The sequence below is a fragment of the Trichechus manatus genome, unplaced genomic scaffold (assembly GCF_000243295.1).
Source record: "Trichechus manatus latirostris isolate Lorelei unplaced genomic scaffold, TriManLat1.0 scaffold00038, whole genome shotgun sequence".
In the NCBI taxonomy this organism is placed as follows: domain Eukaryota; kingdom Metazoa; phylum Chordata; class Mammalia; order Sirenia; family Trichechidae; genus Trichechus; species Trichechus manatus.
The window spans coordinates 9,277,306-9,293,238 of record NW_004443974.1 but is presented as its reverse complement, the minus strand read 5'-3'; the positions used below and the strand labels follow the sequence as shown (position 1 = coordinate 9,293,238).

Genomic DNA, 15,933 nt, shown 5'->3' with positions numbered 1-15,933 from the left:
TGAAAGTGCGGTTCCGGGTCGCTGCTCCGCTCGCCCGCCGGCGGTGGGGGCTGGTGACGCGGGCTGGCGCTGAGGAGAGGCTAGGGAGGCGGGGTCTGCTGGCTGCCCCGAGAGCGGCAGATGCGCGAGCAGAGGCTCCACGGACGTGAACAGGCCTCTAGTTTTCTCGGTGGCCTTGGTCTGCCCCCAGAGCGGCCTGGACGGGGTGCCCAAGATCCTGGGCAAGGGGCGGTACCGGGGTATTAAAAAGGCGGTGGGGGTGGGGGTGGGGGCGGTCGGGGCGGCGAGTTGCCCCGGCCTGAGAATCTGGAGTCTGGGGTTCCGGGATTCCTCCCTGCGAGACCTCTGGGTCTCGGTTTTATTACTGTCAAATGGGAGAGACATTGGACCCCTCCCTTCTTTGACAGTTCAAGCACGGGCAAGTCCGAAGGGAACGAGGGAGTGGGATCGAAACTGCTGCGGCTGACCCTGGCCAGGTACCTGCCTGCCTTCCTGGGAGTTGGGCATCTGTCTTTTACCCAAGTTTGCTGTCGTTCTTCTCAGCGACTTTCTTAGTGTGAGTCAAGGGTCCATGACCGGACAGTCCAGAGTCTGGCCAGGTAAACGGTGTGTGGCTGTCAGAATCAACTGAAAAATAAATACCAGCACTCGGAAACCTTAATATCTATCATTCAAGATGTTTTGCTCATGGCTCCCTAGGAGAAGTGAGATTTAGGAACCTACTACAGTGAGATTCTGTTCTTTGTGTATGTTAAGTGGAGCTCTTAAGCAAATCTAAATGCAGAGGAGACTAGGATCGGGGCGTGGGGGGAATAGTCCACTGAGAGTTGTGGTAGTGACCGGTTTTCTTCTCCGCTTAACTCCCGGTGCCTTCTCTTCCTCTTCTTTCTCTCCCCCCTCCCCAAATATTGAGGCCTCACACTTGAAAGGAACTATCCAATGTATTTTATCTTTGTCTTCATGCAGGACAGAATGCTTTGATCTCCAAGCTGTTTTAAATCTAGTAGATAAGCCAGGTGAGTAGGTGGTTTACAGACATTGAAGGTAAAGTTTTTGAAAAATTGCACAGACTTAATCTAAAGTGGTAAGAAGTCATTTGTTAATCTTAGAGTAGAGCGTAGATATCTTTCACAATACAGGAAAAGTTAAGGTTGAAACCAGAGTATCAATGTTTAATGTACCATTGGTGGGGAAAAATGTTTGAATCTCATGTTGAATATCATTTCAAACATTCTGATGAAAAGAAAAATGTGATTTGGGGTAATTTTATCAAACTCAGAGCCGCACAGCATTTCCAGGAAAAACAGCTTAAAGATATCTGATAGCTACACAATATACTTGCCTGGCTTTTCTGCTTTTTTCTAGGTTGTCAGCCTTTGCTAGGAAACAGCTGATTGCAAACTGTCCTGGACCATCATATGCTCATATGTTTTTGCTTTCTTTAAAAAAGAAGGTACTAAGTGTAGTTAAACTTAACTTACATTTTACTGGGGGAAGGATTCAAAAGCATTATATGAGAGTAACGTTTGCCCTGTGAAGTTTTACTAAATGTATCATATACCATAGCCAACATGATGTAATAAAAACAGAGTAGGCGCTTGTGAGTCAAAGAGACCTGAGTTCAAATACTAACTGCAACTTAGCTAAGCAATCTTGGGCAGGTTTCTTACCTCCCTGAGAATGGATTTCCTCATCTGTATATGCATATGAAGCACCTGAGTGCTTTTTTAATTGTTTAGTAACGGTGTTCTAGTAAGTATGTGTGTAAAGTTATGAAACTTCATTTTGAAACCTGAAGGTTAACGTAGCAGTTCGGCTGTGAAATCTCTCCAGTGTTTAACTTACAGTTTATCTCTTTCATCTGATTTATAGACACTGTGTTGCCATAAACCCTTGCCCCAAATTTAAATGGGAATGCAGCTGGCTTGGATATCTGGAACTTTCTAGGCTCCTATTACTGAATCCCTGGTCGCTGGTCTTAAGGGGTACTGTGGTGGTTCAGCAGCTGGTCAGCAGTGCAGGATAGCCACACAGCAAAAATGTTTGCAAAACTAAAGAAGAAAATTGCAGAAGAGACTGCTATTGCTCAGAAACCAGGAGGTGCTACTAGGATCCCACGGTCAGTGAGCAAGGAATCAGTTGCTTCTGTGGGAGTTGACTCAGGAGATGACTTTGTAAGTATCTTTAGTAGTTTTGAGTATTTGGTTCATGCCAATATTCTTTTTAAATAATATTGGGAATCCTTTTAATATTTTCTTTAAAAAATTATGTGATTATTTCATAGTTTTTGTGGTTTGTAGCTATACAAGACCCTGCACATCTGATTTTTCTTACTTGGAGGTGCTTTCCTATTTCCTTTTTTCTTATTTTTCTGAGTCCCTTTCCATAGTCTCTACGTTGTCCTTTTGTAGTCTTTTTCCATCTCTATGCCTTGTGCATCTTCTATTACATTTCATGTCTCAAAATGCTTGTGCCTATTTTCTCAGCAGACATGTAACTTTAAATCATTGTTACTTAACATGGTCTATGAGTTGTGGGGCTTTAGCGAGAGTTAGTCAATTTTATGGGAAAGTTGATGGAAAATTGTCAAAGATGTAACTGGTGATAGTAGTATGTCCCTTTTTAAAGTACTTTTGTGGCTGTAAAGATTTCAGAAAATGAGGATGTGGCCATGTTAGGGAAATGTCATGCCTAAGGATTAAAATGTGTCTTTAGCATGTGACAGGATCCTCTTAAGTAAGATGGCCTTTTAAAAAGTGATATGATGTAATGCTTGATATAAATAAAGGAATGTATGTAATGTATATGTAAAGAATAAAGCATAAAAATATTTAATGTTGCTTATTTTTGAGCTTTATAAAAATAGTCTACCATCGGTGGTCCTCTTGGACTTTTTTTTTTCTTTTTAAACTCAACCTGTTACTAACATGAAGTTGTGGTTCTTTTTTTTTTTTTCCCCCACTGCTGTATAAGATTCCAGCATTTGAAAAGAGCATAATTTATCTCTCCCGTTTCCTGACGATAGACATTTGAGTTGTTTCCGTGGTCAGATGAGTCTTCCTCCTCCTTTCTTATGCCTGAAACCCTGGTCATATTACATGGCAGGAGCTATTAGGTTATTGGGGTGGAGCAGTAGATTACCAGATCGAAATTAGCATTGGCTCCTATATTTAACAGGAAATGTAAGTGCACATTTGAATACCATGCTGAAGGATATAGTTTTAATGCTGAGTTCTATAGTAGAACAACCTGCTTTGCCTTCATGCTGACAGAATGTATTCTAGATATAGAGATTGACTTCAATTCAGGATTTTGAGATTTCTAAAGTAATCTATTTGAACTTTCTATATAAAAAGTCTGATCCTCACTTTTTATCTCCAGACCCTTATGTCGAACTGCCTGTATTTCTGTACCTAGAGGCCTTACTTTAGGCATCTCAAATTCTAAATGTACAAAACTGAATTCATTAACTCCATCTCCAATTGTGTACCTTCATCCCCCTAAGTCACCAGCTAGAAATCCTGGAGACATTTTAGACTCTTTCCTCATTCATTTCTTGGTGTCCCGTCAGTCCGTAAGTATTTTGGGTTCCATCTCCTAATTGTCTCTCAAACTTGCTCTCTCTACCCCATCTACTAGTAGTACATGTACTAGTACTGCCGTTTTAGTTCAGGCTTGCTTTCTTGAACTCCCATATCTTTCTCTCTTTGTTGGACAAATGTGGCAGCCTCTCTGAGCTCTATGCCTCCAGTAGCTCCCCAAAGTGATCTTTCTAAAAAGCAGATTTATTTATGTCTCTTCAGTGCTTAAAACCCGTCAGCGGCTTCCCCATCATCTTTGGGATGAAGTATATACTCATTATTGTAGTACAATGGTAAACTGTTAGGGTCTCATTGCAGCTTACCTATTCAGCCTCACCTTACTCCACTTTCCTACACCCTGTGCTCCTGGAATGGACCACATTCCTTCATGCCTACAAATGTTTCATATGCTGTTTTATCCCCCTGGAATGTCTCCTGTCTCCCTTCCCCTTTCTCCTTGTGTACTTGTGGCTGACTCTTACACCTCCTTCAAGACTCAGCTCACATTTTAGTTCCAGGAATCCCCTCTGACCCAACCTGCCCCTCTCACACATCCCTACTCTTTGCCCCTTTTAACTGAGTTTGATGCTGTGTCTTCTGCTTACTTCTATAATAGCACTTATTATACTCCATTGTTATTGATGATTTAATTGTTTGTTTCTCCCTCTAAACTGGGAGCTTCATTAGAGTGTAGCAGTTAGGGACTTGGGTCAGGTTGGTTTGATTCCTGGCTCCATCATTATTGTATGGATTTCGTTGTGTTCTTTTCACTTTTCTATGCCTTAGTTTCTACATCTGTAAAATGGGGATAGGAACTGTACTTATCTTTATTAAAATATGTGTGTCGGGGATTCCCAAGATGACTTCCAGGTTCAATGATTCACTAGGATAACTGACAGGACTCAGCATATAGTGGTACTCACGTCTATGATTTATTAGAGGGAAAGGGTACAAAACAAAATCAGCAAAGAGAAAAGACCTGTGGGGCAAAGTCTGGAGGAAACCAGATGCACACTTCTAAGAGCCCTCTCCCAGTGGAGTCACACGGGATGTGCTTAATTCCCCCAGCAACAGGTTGTGACATCGTGTGTGAAATGTTGTCTACCAGAAAGATCATTAGAGACTCAGTGCCCAGGGTTTTTATTGGGGGCTGATCACGTAGGCATCCTTTGCCTGACAAATAACAAAATGCCAGGCTCAGAAGGAAAGCAGATGTTCAGCATAAACCATATTACTTGTCCAACTAGTTTAGGCGTGGTGAGCCACTATTATCAAGGAATGGTGGGAACCCTCTTGCTATCTTAAGTTCCCAGATGCCAGCCAAGGGCCAACTTTACAAGTAGGCCTTTCTAAGGATAGCAGTCCTAGGCCTTTAATGTTGACTCTCTTCTGCATAATGTATAAAGCATTTAGCATAGTGCCTGACTCTTAGTAAGCATTTCATAATTAGTAGTTAACTGCTACTGCTGCTGCTGTTTTAGGCCGGGACTCTTTGTTACACTACTGTTCCTGGTGCTTAGTACAGTGCTGAGACATAGGATGTCTTACTGACAGTAATAATCAACAATTTCTTATACTACTAGTAATAGATGACATTTATTAAAACTAATTATATGGTAGGCTCTGTTTTATGAACTTGACAAGTATTGATTTATTTAATCCTCTTTACAACACTATGAGGTAGATATTTGTTATCGCAGTTTACATATAAGGAAATCAGTTCACAGAAAAGTTGAATCATCTGCCCAAGTTTCAGTAGCTTATAAGTGGTGAAGCTGGGACTTTAAGAAACGTCTTCTGACTCCAAAGACTCTCCTTTTAATTTCATACCGACTCTTAGTAAATACAGAATGCGCGAATGACTGGATGGGCAAATGAATATTTGAAGTGAATTGTTCAACCACCGTTAAAGATATTTTGGGGATAAAAGAGAACAATGTGATTAAAGACTGAGTATTAGATAATATTTTTGATTTTGTTAAGTGTGATAGTGGCATTGTTGTTGTAAAGGAAAATGTCCTTATTTTTAGAAATGTTTATCAAAGTATTTAGGATGAAATGTCATGGTGTCTGTTATTTAAAGTACTTCAGCAAATTAAAAATAGTGATAAAGCAAATATGGGAAAATGTAAGCAATTATTAAAGTAGATGGAGAATGTTCATTAAACCATTCTCCCTACTTTTCTATATGTTTGAAAATTTTTATAATAAAAAGCAAAAAGATAAATATTACTACTTATTTATTAGCAATAATAAACAGTGCCAAACTAGTAATAGTTCCCATATGTTTTAAAATCATCTGGATTGTTAGGAGAAATTGATGTCTCATTAATGTATTGATTTATTGAAAGCATATTATGTGCTAAAGTCTTTGATGCATTTTAGAGCTTTAGATTGCTATCCCTTTGTTTTATAGATGAGAACACTGAAGCCCGGTAACTTTATCAATCTCAGTGATAGATTCTTTGTCACAGACACAGCCTTTGATCCATTACTACTCACTAAAGAACCCTCCCCCCTTATCCTCGGACCTTATCTTTGGTAAAATAAAGTGATTTTCTCTTTTTATCATTGTAAATATATTTATATTATGTACTTTGTTTACCACTGATTGAGTGTGTGTGTAAAGTTTATCTGTTTAGTATTTTTATATCTCCTTTATATTATAGAGGGAGAAGATGGAGCTCCTCCTACTTTACAGATAGAGAGGCTAGGACCCAGGTACATTAAAAAGCCTTTCAGTGATCACAGATAGTTTAAATGTAACCAAACCTAAAATAAGAGTTGTCCGCCTTTTTGGTTCAGTGCTTTGGTATCACACTGATGAAAGCCCACGTGTGAATACGATCTCTCCTTCTGTCTATCTCAACAGGCTTCCGATGGAAGCAGCTCCAGAGAAGATCTTTCGTCCCAGCTTTTAAGAAGAAATGAACAGATACGGAAATTAGAGGCCAGACTTTCTGGTATGTCTAAGATCTCTTAAAAAAACAAAGAACAGGAAACTTGCCTAGCCCTCTCTCCTTATAAAATAGCCATATGGGATAACCCTACAGTTATTTTGACATATCATTTTTATCTTCTTAGTCAGAAAGGAACAATTTATACTCCCTTTGTTCTCTTCTTCTTTTAGTGTACTGCATAAATATAAATTCAAAACTGAGTTTGAACGTTAAAAAAAAAAAGCAACTTACGTTTTTCTGCTCCTGAGGTTTCTAGCCATGGATATAAAAGGTGTTAAAAGTATATGTAGAGTAGATTTAACCATTTTTCACCCATTAGCATAGCTTGCTTTCAGATGGAAAGGGGTAGGGGATAGTATTTCCAGGGAAGAGCAAACAGATGTTGTATTCTTCAGTACCAGAGAGGGTTTGGTGCTGTGTTGCCACTTGCTACAGCTACATATCACCCATGTAAGTGTCGTGCTGGATCTTTGGGCGACTTCAATGGTATTTCTAACTTTTAACACTTGTATAAAAGCTGTAACTCTCATTACATCTTTTGTGTGTAAAAGTTTACAGTTTACACAACTGCCATTATATCTTTTGCCTGAGCAGGGTATGATCATGATAGAGTTGTGAATTCTTATGTTGGTTTCTGCCAGTGGATATATTTTGAAAGCTTCATCTGTGAAGTGGTCCATACCTTCCGTGTCTCTTTTTGTCCCTTGGCCTTATGCTTATGTTATTGGAGTGAGAGCAGTCGATCACAAAATTCACCAAATTGTATGTGAAGTATTGGTGTTTATGGAGTTATCAAAGGTCCATAGCATAGCTCACAGGTGCCAGTTAATCCATAATTTTATTTAGTCCTCACTGCTGCCTTACTTGGCTTAGCAAGGGTCAGGTCACACAAGTAGTAAGTGGTAGAGCTAGAATCCAAATTCATATTTGTCTGATGCTAGAGTCCATACTCTTAACTACAGTGTACTTTAAATTTGTTACTATTGTGTTTCGCCTACTTGTAAATAATTTTAATAATGGAGGTCAAATAACTTTAAATTTGTTTAATTTTGGGAGGATAGCTACAGAACAATATATACCTTCCCTAATACAGAAGGAAGAATAGTTTGGGCTTGACTTATGTTAGAGAAGGGGCAGGTAAGAGAACTGACATTAACTGGGCCCTTTTATGTCCTGGTTACTGTCCTACAGGCTTGGTGTGAATAATAACAGTAACAACTAGTAGCAGCTACCATTTATTGAGCACTGTGTGCCAGGTGCTTAAGACATGTAAAACACTTAGGTATTATCTAATGCATCCTTTGAGATAGGTACAGTTAATATCATTTGATAAATGAAGAAACTAATACTTAGAATCAATAATTTGCTTAAGTTCTCCCAGCTAAGAACTAACAGAGTTGGAATTTGAACTTAAGTCCGCTTTTCCACTATACCATACTATCTTCTTTGCTCGCCCAGGTAATAAATTCTGACTTTCACCTTTAATATAGCATAGGCAGCTCAGTTCCCAGTTCCTGTGTAGGAAAGAAGCTGACTTTTCTAGACAATTAAGTACTTTCACCATAAAGATGATACTGTGGTAAAGTGTTTACTGTTGCTGTAACCATTGTTACTTAGGTGTGTGGACTAATAGCAAGCTGTTCAGTGAGTTCCGTTTGATCTACTCTACTACTGAGGCTGGAAGGAGAGGTGGGAAACTGAGATTTGAAATAATGAGATGACAGTGTGTTCTTCATAGCAGGGCATTTCTGATGACCAGACCAGGCCTAATTCTTGTTCTCTATGAAGGCTGAACAAATCTGCCTGTTTGTGTTCACCATTTACACCGTGGATAGTTTGTACTCTACCTGTTTGCCTGTGTTGTTCACTGTTAATGGGAGGCTGTCTGCCTAGCTTTCCTTAATAGGAATGGTTTTCAGGTTGAGAAAATCATCATCATTTTTCACTCTTTTTTTTTTTTTTTTTTTTGTTTAATTAACTTCCTTTCCTGATGTTCGTCCATTCCTGGTATGTGCATCACTCTCCTCACCCAAGACTATGCTGAACAGGTCCGAAACTTGCAGAAGATAAAAGAGAAGCTTGAAATTGCATTAGAAAAACACCAGGATTGTACGTATTTTTTCAGTCTTTTCGGGTTTAGTTTTTTGATATGAAACAACAGTGTATATATGTTTGTCCCTCATCAGAGTTCAAATCTTCATTTTATAAGTAGTGTGCTGCTTAAGCAGGTTGATACATAATATTTGTCTAGTATTTATAAGTACACAACTCGTATTTATGTTGCCTCATGAGCATGCTTCTTAGGAGGAGGCCGTTATCTGTTTGTATCAGCTTATCTCCACCCAGTTGACCAGCTTATTGGCTGCCCTTAGGTTTTAGTGAAATCTGGTGCCTGGCCCTTGAGCCTAGGTTAGGAGACTTGGGTTCTAGCCTTAACTTCATTGCACTGTGTTCAGTACCTGGGGGACATCTGTGACTGTCATCACTCCCGCAACAAGAGAACATACATTTTGTTTAGTCTACGTTAAATTATACGTTCTCTTCTGGGTTCTCTCCAAGAAAGATGCTAACGAAAGTAAAAAGTTATTTGTTGTTGATATAATATATGCTCAATTTTTTTAAAGGAAAACAAAGTGAAAGAAAGATTGTTTTGTCTTAAATTGTGTTTTTGTTTTTAATTCTCATAAAGTAGTAGTAGCCATCACTTAGCAACAGCATTGGTGTTTTCTGGCAACATATCTAGTGTTTTATCATTGTACTGTTTAAAAGGTTATCTTTGGGATCTTCCTAAATGTATTTACTTGACTATTAGAAAAAATAAAACCAACAGGAAACAAACAACAAAGAAAACTGGTTTGTTACTAAGGCCAAAAGATTCTTCTGGTAAAGTTAAGATGGATCAGGCTTTTCCCAGTCTCATAATCCACTTATGTGACCTTGGCCTTTTATGTTAGGTGACAGTTGTAAAGTAAATAGAACATTTTTTTATTTGTCATGCTGTTTCTGGAATATTTCCATATCTCAAAGAGAGCCTCTTTATTAACAGCTTCCATGCGGAAATTTCAAGAGCAGAATGAGACATTCCAAGCCAACAGAGCCAAAATGGCAGAAGGACTGGCTTTGGCATTAGCCAGAAAGGACCAGGTATTTTATATGTGGCACTGCCCAAGACTAGTGGTGAGATTTCACTTAGTGACTTGATTTCAAAAATCATGACATAAACTTGGTAGAAAATATTTACAACCTAGGAGAAAAGGAATGATAATTCCTGTAGGGTTTCGTTTGACATTAGGCTTGGAAATCATCGAGAAACTTCACAGTTTTAATCATGAAATGTGGCCAACATGCGAGGCTGTCATTCTCTGTTACTGTGTAGCTTTATAAAATGGAGACGGGAAATAATGTGTCTATAGTCTGGTGGAAAGCCTCAAATAAGAAGAGAGGTCTCTGCCCTCTAAAAACCTGTCTCAAAACCTAGGCCCCAGAACATTTGCCTGTTAGAGTGGAGAAAATGCTGTCAAGCTAGCCATCATCTGTAATGTACAGTTCTTACAGCCTCTGTTCCTGAATTTCTTCTGCCCTTAGCCAGCTAGACAGAGGGGAACTCCTATTAGTGGCAGTCCCAACAGAACCATCCATTGAAAGATACCAAATGAATGACAGCAAGAAAGGAAAATGATAGTATTACTGGCTATTTCAGTAATTATGAAGTATATTTTATTCAAGATATCAATAACATTTTAAATTTAAGATTAAAAAAAACGCCTAACCCGTTACTATCGAGTCATTTGTGACTCATAGCAACCCTATAGGACAGAGTAGAACTGCCCTCTGGAGTTTCCAAGGAGCAGCTGATGGATTCAAACTGCTGACCTTTTGGTTAGTTGCTCAACTCCCAACCACTGATAAGCATCAATATATTATTATTGTAATGATAATCCTGATTTATTAAGACAGGGTCAATTTATTATATTCCATTTAAAAAAACATATTATTTATTTTATTTATAATATGTGGGATGGTTGGCTGGTTTGGTTTGAAGTGTGTATTAGTCATCTAAGAATTTACTTAATGGAAAAAAACTCATTTCCCCAAAACTCAGTGGATAACTATGGTATGAGTGTATGTAGATGAGGGTACTAATCTAAAATCAGTGCATTTTGGTTGTAGGCAGTTGAGATATGGCCTTTTTCCCCCTTTTCTGTGGTTTTTGAATATGGGGTTACTCACACCAGGTAACATAAAACATCTTGGTAAAATCAAGAGGAGAAAGAAAATAATTATCAGGGACTGCTGAAGACACCTTCCCCCCACTTTTAGTAAATTAATTTCTCAGTAATTGCAGGGTTGTCCAACTCATCTGATCCCAGCTACCCATTCCCAAGAAGTAATAATAATACTCATGAGAAATCACTTAGTTATAAGCTGAAAAGCTGCATAAGAACAGAACATACAGCTTTGCTTGGATGTCCTGCTTAGTAAAAATCTGTAGACTTATACTTCTGTCCTAGAATTTTATGTAAAGTTTATTTTCTTCTCCTTTCAGGACTTTTTAGCTTTCTTAATATTAAGCCAAGTTCATGGGTTTTTTTGTTTGCTTTTTTGTTTGGTTTAGTTATTTGCTTTTTGAGGGGAGTTGTGCTTTTTCTCTTGTTTTCTGAAAATCTTGGCATTACTGATGCTCTTCCCTGGAAACTGTACTTTTTTTGTTGTTTTGTTTTAGGAATGGTCAGAAAAAGTGGATCAGCTTGAAAAGGTTAGTTCATCTTCATTTTTGTCTCATTAATGTTGACCTCTAGGGCTTGGGAAACGTTTTATTCAGTAGCCAGTGTACAGATGCTCTACCGCCCCCTGGGAGCAGACCCTTACGTGATTAGACACTGACTTGAAAAGCTCAAGTACCCCCCTTTCCTGGTGGGTCTGCTGAATTTCTTTTACTTAGCCCTTCTGATACCTCTCTACCCCTCTCTTCCCTTTCTCTGTGTTCCTGAAGGTTAATAGATAGGGACTGCTCAGCAGAGCTCCCTCTGGCTTTTTGTTGGGTTCAGCCAGTGGGGAGCACCAAAAGAACTCTGTGTGGAAGAAGAGTGTGGTTAGGACATTTATATCCCCAGCTTTTTCCATGTGGGATGTTTTTGGGTTAGTTACATCCTATGTCGAAAGATCACAGCTTCAGTTGGACCCCTCAGTTGGACGGAGACAGTTTCTGTATCTGGGTTTTTTGTAACCTCTTCACGCCTTTTCCTCTTCATTCCCACCCTTAACAACACATTATCTCTTTGTTTTTTCTTATCTAGCCCACAGCTTTGACAAGTCCCTTTATTAGACACTCCTCAAAATACCTGATTTGAGTGTGACATTTATTCCGGCTGGGGCCCTGATTGATACTGTGGGTAGTATTAGGAATACTTTTTAAAGAGGAATGGGGAAGGTGGACGTTTCTCAAGGGTCAGCATTGAACAGATAAGAGAATCTCTTGGCTGGAGACAGATGAGGAAATTGATTATTTTAGTACCATAGATTCTGTAATGCTGTGTAGGTACCTTAAGTAATGTGTTCCTAGTTCCAAAAATGAACAAAAAGATGAAGTTTCAAGCCCACAGTTGAAAAACATTTATGGTAGAAGTAGACACATTTCTTAGATTGATGTATTCAGTTCCAAAATATACATACTGTTAATTTTATTAAATAGATGAGTTTTATTACTCCTCCATTTTCACAGAACAAGTTAAACTAGCGATTTTCTTTGTGTGCTGTGGAAGTCTGATCATCAGACTATCAGAATGTTATAACATATTTATGTAGGGAAAGAATTACAGAAAAGTTAACCTGCCTCCCAAAAAAATTTATGCTTTAAAAAAAAAAAAATCCCCAAACATACTGTGTTAATGCTGGTCTTTTTAAATATGGGCATGTGGGTTAGGTTAAAGTTTTCTTGTCTTAAACACTTTAAGATTGCGATGGTTGAAATTCACATTGTTTTTTGTTTTTTTAACCTTTAAAATTATGATAAGGGGGATCTGTATAGGACTGAACCAAATGTAACCTACTTTTTAAAAAAATTTATTCAAATATAACCTACTTTGGTTCACTAAGGTGATTTTCCCCTTTTTTCTTCCTTTTCAAAGAATGGGTTGGAGAATATTTTAACTGAGAAAAAATAGTGAAACATCTATGTAGGTCTTTGAAGCCAGTTCGATTTTTTGGAAATGTTATTTTTACATTGTTTTAATGTCTTTTCAATGAGAAGTTAGAAACTGCAACAGCAGGCTTCATCGCAAGTGATCGTGGAAAGCTATGATTTAGTAAATTGTAAGCTGCTAACATCAGTCATATCTAGTTTTTGTCACCTTGCTAACAAATCAGTTCGGCTTCAGAAGGGTTAGTCAGTCTTACTTAATTATTCCTGTTACTCAGCCAGTTCAGGGTGTCTCTGAGAATAGATACGTAAAATGAATATTTGAATTGCTAATCAAATTTAAGAACTTTAAAGGTTTAAGTAATTGTTGCTCTTGTTCGCGTATTCACAACTAATGTTTAAAACACTTTAAAAAATGTTTTTATTGAGGTAAAGTTCACGTAACATACAATAAACCATCTAAAAGTACAGTTCAGTGGTATATTCACAATATTGTGCAACCACCACCTCTCTCCTTTCAAAACTTTTTCATCATCCCATAAAAACACTTGTATCCTTTAAGTAATTACTCCACATCTCTCTCTCTCCCTGCCATCCCCTGGTCACCTCTAATCTGCCTATTTTGGCTATTTCATATACGGTAAAACCTGTGAGACAGCTGGAACTTGAGGGGACTGCCTTGTTTTTCTGGTCTCACAAGTTTTCTGTCTTACACTTTTCTGTCACTCTGATGGGTTTCTACCTTGCACAGGTTCCCGCTTCTGCAGGTTTTACTATAAATGGAATCACCCAATGTGGGACCTTTTATGTCTGGCTTCTCTCATTAGCGTAATATTTTCAAGGTACATCCAAGTTTTAGCATGTGTATCTGTACTTTATTTCTTTTTATGGCTGAATAATATTTCATTATATGTATATACCACATTTTGTTTATCCATTTGTCCATTGATGGACCTCCAGGTTGTTTCAGCCTTTTGGCTGTTATAAACAATGTTGCTGTAAACATTCCTCTGCAAGTATAACACATTTATTTTTAACTTAAAGTATTTGTAGATAATTCCATATTGGTCCATATTATTGTAAAACTTCCTGTTATTAATGTATTATTGTCTACTGATAATATATTTCCTTAAGATTTTCCTTTAGTTAAAAATTCCACTTGCATAATACGAATTTTTAATATTTTAGTTGCCTGAGTTGGTGTCTTCTTTTTCCAAATAGGAAAAAAGGTTTCTGACAGCTCAGCTACAGGAAATGAAGAACCAGAGTTTGAATCTTTTCCAAAAGAGAGATGAATTGGATGAATTAGAGGGTTTCCAGCAGCAGGAACTAAGTAAAGTAAAGCACATGGTGCGCATTTTTGTTTTAGTAGCTAAATGCGGAATAGATGATTAATTACTCTGCTTTTGCTGGTCACTTCTGTTAAATCTCTGATAAACATACTCTACTAATTTTTGGTAGTAATCACGTTTGTATGTTTTTCAGTTTATTAAAATGGAAAAGCTCTGTTTGAAATCTAGTCTTTTTCCTTTTTCCTTGACTACTAGGCATATTTTGTCCTTATTAGCCCTAAAAACTGTTATAAAAGTTTGGCTTATTGGTCTAGATTTTTTTTAACTGTATTTATCAACAGTGGCCCAATGAAACTTTACATTTTTGTGTCAGCTTTTAAAAAAAGAAGAAAGTCTAGGGAAAATGGAGCAGGAGTTGGAGGCACGAACCAGAGAACTTAGTCACACCCAGGAGGAGTTGATGATCTCCAGTCAGATGTCTTCAGACTTAAGCCAGAAGTTAGAAGAATTGCAGAGACACTACTCAACGCTGGAAGAACAGAGGTTCTTGCTTGGTCTGTGGGGCCCATGGGAAGCGGTGTTAGTGTTGCTCTGGCTATAGCCTACCTGCCTTTTCCCATTGCTCATTGCAACACTTTCTGATCTTAGTGCTGGCAAAGGCGTCTGGACTGGTCCTCACCTGGCTGGGGCTCAGGAAACATCCCCTCAACCCTGTCATCAATCTCTCCTCTCTTCCCCTGCCTAGACTCAGAACCACTCCATCCAGGGTTGAATTCTGAGCAATTCAGTATGGTTTTAGCTTGTCAGCTATTGAGAAATCGCTTGCTTAAACTTGGGTGGAATTTTTCTCTTTGGAATTCTGCTTCACTGAAAGCCAAGGAATATTCTCCATTGATAATTCGCATGGGCTAATAATATTTGCAGCCCTGGCACGTGAAGAGCCATCTGTATTTTTCCTGTGGAAGAGTGTGTCTTAGATGAGATATCCAAATTTTTTCATTGTCTGCTTTCTTTCAATGAAGAGATCATGTGACAGCTTCAAAAACAGGTGCAGAAAATAAGATCACAGCCCTGGAGCGAAAGGAACAAGAGCTCCAAGCGTTCATTCAGCGGCTTTCCATTGACTTGCAAAAGGTAAGTAGAGTACTTGGAGTGAACCTGGATTTCTAGAATTCATGAATTGGGGTAAAAACTCATTCTGTCAGAAACCTCAGCCTGAGAGCGGCTGCTGAAACTTATGTTTCTCAGGCAGTACACATTGTCCTAGTTCCTGGTCTAGCCAGGCTGCACTAAGATGGATATGGCCACCCTAGGTGAACAAGGGTTACTTAACAGAAGAGGTCAGTATTGTCCTGACAGGAATTCTCAAACATATGCCATTTGGCCTGGTCAAATACATCTTAAAGTACCATTTGATGGATCCTGAGCATAAGAAAACATAACAGTCTTGGGTAACATAGCCAGGGTTGTACCTTTGTCATATTGTTGTTGTGAGGTGCCGTTGAGTCCTTTCTGACTCATAGTAACCCTGTGTACAACAGAACAAAACACTGCCCGGTCCTGCGTCATCCTCACAATTGTTGCTATGTTTGAGCCCATTGTTGCAGCTCGTGTGTCAGTCAGTCTCCTTGAGGGTCTTCCTTTCTTTCACCGACCCTCTATTTTACCAAGCATGATGTCCTTCTCCAGGGACTGGTCCCTCCTGATAACATGTCCAAAGTGAGACATAGTCTCACCATCTTTGCTTCTAAGGAACATTCTGGGTTTACTTCTTTCAAGACAGATTTGTTATTCTGGCAGTCCAATCGTCAACACCATGATTCGAAGGCACCAATTATTCTTCGGTCTTCCTTTTTCATTGTCCAGCTTTTGCATGCATATGAGGCAGTTGAAAATACAATGGCTTGGGTCAGGCGCACCTTAGTTCTCAAAGTGACAGCTTACTTTAAAGAGGTCTTTTG

General features: G+C 38.7%; 1 protein-coding gene across 9 annotated transcripts in view; it reads left to right on the top strand.

Moving 5' to 3' along the window:
- The first annotated feature begins 271 nt into the window (after positions 1-271).
- GOLGA1 (golgin A1) overlaps positions 272-15,933 on the top strand; it is a 57,063-nt gene continuing 41,401 nt past the window's right edge. For 2 of the 9 annotated variants that reach the window (XM_023730728.1, XM_023730732.1), the window contains exons 1-8: positions 272-2,174; positions 6,454-6,544; positions 8,576-8,650; positions 9,588-9,685; positions 11,265-11,297; positions 13,902-14,030; positions 14,346-14,515; positions 14,995-15,106. In XM_023730728.1, coding sequence (XP_023586496.1) covers positions 2,040-2,174; positions 6,454-6,544; positions 8,576-8,650; positions 9,588-9,685; positions 11,265-11,297; positions 13,902-14,030; positions 14,346-14,515; positions 14,995-15,106 — 843 coding nt within the window. In that variant the 5' untranslated portion in view covers positions 272-2,039. The other 7 variants (XM_023730726.1, XM_023730727.1, XM_023730724.1 and 4 more) reach the window with 7 other exon arrangements.